We start from the raw sequence: 8,697 nt of genomic DNA, 5'->3' as shown, positions 1-8,697 counted from the left end.
TTTAAAGATTTTATAATCCGGCTTATATTTTTTCTCGATAATTCTTATTTAACATTCTGATGTTATTTTAACTAATTAATGTCAATCAAATTACTAAAATACCTCCACCGTTATTTCATTTTGTATATTTCTCCACCATCTTCTCTATCTACCTTCTCCATTGTCGTTGTTGTCATTATTATTACCGCCGCCAAAAGATGATTCCAATTACAAAATCTTTAAAAACGGAATACGAATCTCAAAATAGATAATATAGCATGTGATCAAAAAAAGACACTGCAGTTTGATTTTTTTTTACCCTCCTTAACCATCTAAGCACTATCAAATTGGCTCCTCCTAGATTCCTCGTTGCAGTATGATATCGTACTTTTATGTTACTATATGCTACAAGGAATTTTATATCATAAGCAATATCCAACAAATATCCAAGGTATTTTACCTTAAGCATTTGCAAGCTTACGTGCTACAAATTCCTCCTAAAAAAATAAATAAATAAAAAGAAGGGGACAAAAATAGCTTATAGTGCTATAAACACTCAGTGGCATGCATCCAGCTATCTTTAAATTTACAAAGAATACATTTAATTCTTTTCTTTCCTTCATGCATCATATATCTTGGAACAAAGAATACATTTAATTTTTCTGTCATCGGCTCCAATATGAGGAAATAAAGAAAACTCCCACGAGCCTTGCAACTACACTATCAATTATCTAACTAGCTGCAGCAAAAGCTTGGGAGCAATGCATCTTTGTGCCTCCTCTTACCTTGGTCCAGTCATTGTTCACCAATTTTGTGATTCATCTAGAACTTATAATATGTACGTGTAGCCCGCCATTTTTCGCCGAACAAACCATAGAGTTGAAAGAAGAAATTATGCTCTATGCGTGATACATATACAAGCTGCCTTTAGCAGCACAGGCAATGAAGTTTGTTGTAGGATGCCATGCCAAATGAATCAGTTTGGAATTTAAGTCGCAAGAGATATCGCCGTTACTGTCAGAGCTTGGATTTTCATGTCCTGCAGTGAGAACAACAGAAAGAGAAACTAAATTTGTAGCTTTGAAAGTGAATGAAGTGAACTCATGAACAAAAGATTAGAGAACCAGTCTTAACCTCTTCGGTTGAGTCGGGCAAAACTGGTGAGCAGTCCTGTAACTTTTGGGTGAAAACTGGGGTGTGATCTCCTGAGCACAAATATGAATGAAGTCATCAAGCAGCTATATTTCTGGAACCTGATCCACAATGGCTCAAACTACAAGAGCTACTGATAGGGATGACCAAACATAGGTTTCAATACAAGTTGTGGATATATTATAATTCTAGATCTGATTGTTCATGACTTACATGTACTGAAAACTCCTAAGACATGTCCAAACTCCACACTTGGATAGATCATAGTAACAACAATATATAACGTGATTGGCGTAGACCTCTCATTGAATTCAGTTTAAGGACAACTAAGCTCCAAATGAATGAATTTAAATTTGCACAGAGGGCAAAAGTAATTACAAACTAATATATATTTGGTTTGCTTCAACTGATAAAATGGATAGCGTCCTACTACATATAGACAGGGTCTAGGAGGGGAAGAAGTATTCCTTCAGTTCAGAATTCAGAAGTTGATTAAATTAGTAACCAGTAATGGAATATCAAGCCCACCTGTTGGAAGTTCTGCTAGCCTCCAATGTAATTGCATCATCATGGCCACCATTATGAGAGAAAACTTTGAGAGTATTGCTAAATTCAGTGTAGAAAAAAAATGTTAAGAACAGCAGAGTGCAATACTAGACAGGATGCATATTCTCGCCGCAGTTAATTATTTAGCACGGACCTGTAAGATCCAGTAGCAAAGTGATGCCCATCGTTGCTGATGCAGCATCCAAATTTGTCGAAGATGGAATCGCTGTTATACAACTCAGATAGCTGCAGGAAATAACATCTCTGTGAGAAGAGCACTTGAATTGCAGATCCTGATCCTTTAGCCAGAAAAATAACATAAAAACAGTAAAAGATTACTAATAACTTACGGGATGTTCAACTATGGAGCGATAAGGAACTCATGAATAGTGATAAAGTGTGAAACAATTTGTATGCAATTGCAATATTATCTCAGTGTATGATAAGCTTTCCAAAATGTGCTTGTTAAAGTGAATGTCAAGAATGTGGGTAATAGAAAAGGTATGTGTTGCTCTTATCATGAGTACTTATCCAAACCCTTTATCCCTTATTCAAACCCAATAAGAAGGTCTTTGATCAGTTTTTGTTCTAAAATTGTGTGTGTGTGTGAGAGAGAGAGAGAGAGAGAGAGCGGAGAAAAAAGAGGATCAAAACAGACACCTTATTCACAGACAGAGGTTTGGGGTGGGGGGTTCTTACTATCTGGCAATCTTGTCAGACTTTTCTGATTCACTTTCAGATTTAGTCACACTGGCTTCATTTGGTTTAAGGAATTCAAAATTAACAACACAGTAGCTATTTCCTGAAAAAAAAAAAAGTAGCTAGGAAATTTCTCTTCAGAATCAAATAAATTTCCTCAGTAGCATATTCTCAGGACAAAGGTGCTCATGTATACCAGATTCAATCATATTTTCTAAGGGGAAAAGAAAGTACCTTAGGACGAAGGTATTCGTGTATCTTGAAAGTTGCAACAGGAGATCTTTCCATGTGCAAGTCCCACAGCTGCAAATGGAGGAAACAACAGCAGAAGTTGAAGGCTGACTGAAGTTATTTCTCGCTAATATAAAATTACTATTTTTCAGAAAGTATAGAACAACAGCCAAATAAAATCAACACCTTCCTACAAATTAAATAATAAAAATATCATTATAAGCATCAATTCTTTCCATTATATTATCATACAACTGCACAACGTACTGATGTACAAAATTGCATCATCATGTTACAAATTTGAGAGGACTTTGTTCATGGGTCATTGAGAACTTAGTATTGCCAAGAACTTTGGGTTATATTGGGAAACAAAAGGTCAATATGTAGAAAAGTGGGACTGTCGATGAAGTGGGGGAAAAGAGAAACTGGGTCAAGTTGAAACAATGAGAGAGGGGCCTCGTCAAGCCAGATATACTCACTGAAATGAGATGAATAAGCCAATGGAGGATCTAAATTATATACAGTAAGCCATAGTTATAGGCTTCTAGCAGTACTTGTTAAGGTGAACTACAGGCTTCCAACATAGCCCTCTAGAAATGAGTCTAACTTTCCAAGCTTGTAAACTAATTAAAGCAACTCAGAACCAATAGAGTTGGTTCTAATATACAGCTATGATACCTTCAGATTCATGTAGTTGCGACTTAGAATATGTCTTCCATCTTTTGCGAACTTTACATCAGAGATACAAGAAACTATCTCAGAGAAGAATGATGATATATGGGTTTCACGATCTTGTAGTCTGTTACAGAAATATGATATTCATATTAGCACCTCACTTTAAAGAAACTCTAAAGAGCAACATGAGTTTGAGTAAAAGGAAGTAGTGAATGTATAAAGGCAGAAGCACCAAAGCAAAAGCTCACATTCTCACATTCTGGTCACACAGTGCTGATTGCCGCAAGTCGACTAGACGGATAAAACCTCTTGAACTGCTAAAGGCTAATAAATTACAGTAAGATGGATGGAATTCGGCTTGAGTTATCACCTCTGACTGAAAATTTTGACATATGAAAGCAATTAGTAAAGCTGGTCAGAAGAAAAAAGTTTTAAAAATGATAAAATGCACTGACATTTTAGTCGAATATCTAAAGATTAACAATATATTATGCCCTTTCTACCTTTCATTTGTTGCCATGGAAATAACTATGACTTTAAAAGGATACATTGCTCAAAGGTCATGATCAATAGATTGTCCAATATTTCAAAAAATTTCTGATCTAAACCTTGTGCAGTCAACGATATCCGACTAAAAATAGATTATATCCAGGTTGAAGGTTCTGAATTAGATGATGAACTCCAAGTAGGTTATAATCTATTTTTAATTGGATCATATTGTTGACTGTGCAAGGTTTGATCAGTATCTTTTCCTTTTAATATTGGACAGTCTATTGATCATGACAGGAGTTATGAATTCATCAAGATAATAAGAAAGTAGGTGAATAAGTTTAATAGAGAAAGTTGAGTCCTGCTTTGAAGTATTGAGTTAAAGACTCTAGCAGATCAGCTGAGGTATGAGAAGTTTTATTGGTTGATAAAGTCAAAGCCTTTAGAGCAAAAACATTGGGAGAACAAAGTCCTCAAAAAGCAGATTTGCCAATAATAATGGATGTATGTCTATTTCCGTAAAACTAGGTCCACAATTTCACCAATGACATTGCAAAGGCAGATATGCTAGGATAGGGAAGGAGTGAGAGATGAGGAATGTCAAGGGTAGACTACAAATAGCTAGAACCAATTCGCATCATATCTCCTGAGTCGCACGGTACCACACAATTCGTGCAAACTGACATATCCTGCTGACACAGAGATTGCCCAAGACACTTTACTTCGCATAGTTTTCTTCATCAAGCACAACTCAAACCTAATCCTAAGCTTCTTCTACAGACCAGCACTCATAATGCATACTTTCATGTTATATCTGTGGTGCACAATGTGACATAAGTATTGACACACCTGGTAATTGGGAGCTTCCAAGATTAAAAATCATGATCCTAATGAAATGGTTAAATTCTTATAGTGTTTAAATTAGTTATGCAGAGATGGTCTAGGTCATTAATACACCAAGTTTCATACTTGAGTAGGCTCAAGATTAAGTCAAGTGTTGCATCTACAGTTGTTTCTATTCTAAAGACAAGAAAAGGAACACTAATTCCAATCCTTCTGCAACAAAAGAGTCTATTAGCATTCCATCAAGGACAAAACAAATGTGCATCAGAAAGAAGATTTAAAACAGAGATAACTTCCTTCCATTAGTGTTATCAGCTTGTCTACTTTTTCTTTAACTAGAACACAGAAAAGAAAAGTTTCACAGAATAGCAAGTAAAGAGTACGCTATGAAATAAACAAACTGCCTTTTAAAGTTTTAAGTTACAAAATAAATCACCTACGAGATCTTCCATGTTTAAAGGCTTCATGTCAACGATATTAAAGCATCGGTTACTAACTTCCAGGTTCCATAAGTTTATTCTAAGTTCGTCAGAAGATATGAATGTCTCACCGTCACTGCATATGAAAACAAAGATTAGGTACAACAGGGAACTATAAAGTAGGATCCTACAAAGGTTATCCAAGATTCAATAGCTAACTTCACAATATGTCAAAAAGGGGCGCTTACTCCTGAATAATGAGAAGAAATGATCTGGTCATGAAATTCTCATGTAATAAGCCATAGCTTCAATACAGATAGATAGGAGAGCAAGAAAAGAAATATATTACCTGTTATTAGAGATGGAGTTAATGTTGTAATCATGCGCATGAGCATAGATCCTCCGACACTTCGCAAAATTACCCTCTCCTATATTTTGTACCTAATAAGATAAGATACAGATTTAGAATATAGATCATTTACATTTATATTTTATATAAAGATGCAGAACACATGAGATCCCGTACTGTCTCTTTCAGCCAATTGTGAACAGGATGATTAGGAGCAAGAGGCTGCTATGTTAAAGCAGATTATAATTTAAATGTTCACATATACTGGTGGCTACATCTCTACATTACACTTGTATGGTCCAGAAATGGTCAGAACTGTCTGATCAGCCTCTTGATATATCAACTACCATAAACTGTACCTATCATAATAATTTCAATTTTACCATCCTCCAATTGAGGCCATCATGATTAGGCAGATAGAAGTAGGCTCAGAACTATGGGCCATTCAACTGAGCAACCATGAGTTTTAAGCTGGTTGATAAGGGCATAAGGAATTTGAAAAACATACGCAGTAATGATTAGAGAAAAGTATACAAAACTGACCTTGTTAGGACCTTCATTAGATGTTGGAGATGCACTCCTTGGCTTTTTATTCGTCCACTCAAGATAGTAACCATTCCTGGCAGCTTGATTGTTTTTCCCAATCAGAAAACTTTTTTCACCAAGTAATACATTCTCTGAGGGTACATGCAGACTTTCTTCCACTTCTTTAACTTTCTTAGACTTATGTTCTGAAACCTAGATCCAAGCTATAGAAACATTACAGTCTGAAGGAAGCTTCTAAACATGTTTCATGAGATGTCTTTCAAAAATGAGTTGCCTATTAAAAAGCACCTTTACCTTCCATAGTTTAATTGTCCTATTATTTGCAGAAAGAATGAAAAGGGAACTATTGGGCTGTGTACACCATTTCAACTTGTTGATCTTCTCCCCAATTTCTGAATTGTTCAGATAGTCAAACTACAAAAGATAAATGAAATCAGGATTTGTTAGGCACAATTCTGTGCACTATGATTTCGTGGGAAATAGGTCAAGGTGTGAACTAAAAAGTAAAAGAATACCTCTAGCTCATGACTTTGAAACTCTGTCTTGTAAACATATCTAGGAGGCAATGCAGCAGGATAATCCATCTGCTCCAGCTGATTCCGAGATCCCAACTGATACTGTTTATAGATATTTAGCATAATAGAATGACCATATTGTGTTTTAAACTTAAGATGCAAATCAAATTGCATATGTGGAGACTAAAAGAACCAAATTGACAGAATAATTAATGGAGTTCACGATTTACATAATCCCAACTTGATCTTTCAAAAAGGATGATTCGGCCGCCATAATCTCCAGCTGCAAGGTAGTTGCCTCTGCTGTCAAACTCCATTGCAGATATTGTATCAACTGCAGCAGCATAAAACCAATCAGCAACTTATAAGATAGTGACCATGAGTATAAAGTTACAAAATGATGCTAAATAGTCAACAAATGGGAGATGCAACATAAGGATTCTCTTTCAATGCCTGCCATTCTTGGCGCAACTTTGCATAGAAAACAACAACGACAATCAATCTTTTAGCTTAATAAATAAATAACAAAGCTCTCTTTCGTCAAAAGTTCTTCATATATTAATATTTACAAGAGAACTTGTTTCATGACACTCACATCACATTAAAAGTGATGTTCCCTCACCCAACTGCAAAAGGCAGTACATCAAAAACAGTTCCATTTCTGGGAAAAATCGTAGAACAAAACACACACAGCCATCAGAACGACAAGCTCAAGCACAAATTCCTACAAAGTTTTTCACAAAAATTACGCTTTGAAAAGTGAAGCACCCGACTTTAGAATCAGGATAGAAAATTAACAACAACAAAAAAAAAAATGAAGAAGTTTCAACACATATCGGCTAGTAGAATCATCAAATACTCCGCCGAAATGCCGTGAACTGTACTTCGAGATCAAGAATTGCACAATAGAATTCAAATTCCTCAAAGAAGCCAAGCAATTCCACCATTAATGGACCAGTATGGCTAATTCTACTCTATAGAGTGTAAGATGAAGAGATAAGAACCGGTTACCGTCTTCGACCTTCTCCCCTGGGGTCGCTTCCCCGAGGATCTGAGACAACCTCCACTGGAGCGGCGCCGCCGATGAGGAACTCATCGTCCTCCTCTCTCTCTCTCTCTCTCTATCCACTTTTTTCCTTTTCTATGATCTCCATGACGTGGTTATCTCTTCGTTAACGGTTAACCATTTCCATTCCAGGAATCGAGTGGTGGTTACCATGCTACGTTACTACTTCTAGGAAGAGATAATAATTTAGAAAATTCTCAAAATTCCATATGTACAATTTACATGCTCAAATAGGAGTTGGAAATTATAAAATTAATACATAGAGAAAATTATATTTCACGCCCTCTATGTTTGATCTTACACTGTAATTATAATATTTCAAGTTAATAAACTAGGGATTTTTACAAATATCACCTTACATTTTGCCTATTTTGTGATTTGCACCCTATCTTTGGGGATTTTATAACGCGACGCCTCATTTTTTTTTGTTCATAATGTTCAATTGATATTAACCATGTTATATAGTTTATGTGACTCTAGTTCAAAGATGACTAAAATATCTTCAAAAGGTCCTGACTTAATCTAAATCCCCACAAAATCCTTCTTCCCCAAACTAAACCCTAACCCTACAAAATATAAAACCTCTTATCTGTAACTAAATCCTACCTCACAAAATTATAATATCAAAACTTACAACCCACAAGAATCTCTCAAAATATCTACCCCGTACAAGCCTTAGAAGCTTTCCCCAACTTTACCAATTTTTTTTCGTCTCTCTAGCTCAAACCCTTTTTTTTCTCTATCTTTTTCCAAATTTTCTTCATCTCCTCCCCATCTTTGAGGTCACAAATAGCAAAATCGGCTTGGCATTTGGGGAGCTTTAAGATCTCCATGGCTTGGAGTTTGAAAGCTCTAAGATTAGCTTGGCATTTAGGTGATGTTCTCCATAGTTTAAGAAAAAAATAACAAGTATGGATGTTCAAATTATGAATAAAATTAGAGATAAATATAAGGGTAATTTAGGAATGTTATAAATTACATAGTGGATTATAACAGAATATCCTTTTTCTGGTATCATTCAGTTTGATTATGGTTAGATTAAGTTAACTCAAGGTGTTAAATGAACATCATAGAAAAAATGAGGAGTCGCATTATAAAATTCCCAAAGACGGAGTATGAATCATAAAATAGGCAAAATGTAGGGTGGGATTTATAAAAATCCCAATAAACTAACATCTATTATAACAC

General features: G+C 35.5%; 1 protein-coding gene across 1 annotated transcript; it reads right to left on the bottom strand.

The window, feature by feature from the left end:
• Nucleotides 1-523: 523 nt before the first annotated feature.
• Nucleotides 524-7,637, bottom strand: LOC140766238 (serine/threonine protein phosphatase 2A 55 kDa regulatory subunit B beta isoform-like). Its single transcript, XM_073105721.1, has 14 exons — nucleotides 7,455-7,637; nucleotides 6,674-6,777; nucleotides 6,444-6,545; nucleotides 6,223-6,342; nucleotides 5,926-6,120; nucleotides 5,383-5,474; nucleotides 5,055-5,169; nucleotides 3,531-3,658; nucleotides 3,286-3,406; nucleotides 2,611-2,679; nucleotides 1,832-1,923; nucleotides 1,660-1,737; nucleotides 1,114-1,184; nucleotides 524-1,018 (listed from the first exon to the last, which is right to left on the bottom strand). The coding sequence occupies exons 1-14, from the start codon at nucleotides 7,537-7,539 to the stop codon at nucleotides 879-881; spliced, it is 1,512 nt and encodes a 503-aa protein (XP_072961822.1). The 5' UTR covers nucleotides 7,540-7,637; the 3' UTR covers nucleotides 524-878.
• Nucleotides 7,638-8,697: the final 1,060 nt, after the last annotated feature.

The sequence above is a fragment of the Typha angustifolia genome, chromosome 8 (genome assembly GCF_048772165.1).
Source record: "Typha angustifolia cultivar Huaian chromosome 8, ASM4877216v1, whole genome shotgun sequence".
Lineage (NCBI taxonomy): Eukaryota > Viridiplantae > Streptophyta > Magnoliopsida > Poales > Typhaceae > Typha > Typha angustifolia.
The sequence above is the reverse complement of the archived record's forward strand: the minus strand, read 5'-3'. Positions and strand labels throughout refer to the sequence as shown.

What these genes read in the sequence shown, in the direction of transcription:
- LOC140766238 (XM_073105721.1), bottom strand. Translation starts at nt 7,539, where the DNA reads ATGAGTTCCTCATCGGCGGCGCCGCTCCAGTGGAGGTTGTCTCAGATC. An exon ending in AGGGGAGAAGGTCGAAGACG is followed by an intron (nt 6,778 to 7,454) that starts GTAACCGGTTCT and finishes ATGCTGCTGCAG; the next exon opens with TTGATACAATATCTGCAATG. An exon ending in TTCAAAGTCATGAGCTAGAG is followed by an intron (nt 6,343 to 6,443) that starts GTATTCTTTTAC and finishes TATCTTTTGTAG; the next exon opens with TTTGACTATCTGAACAATTC.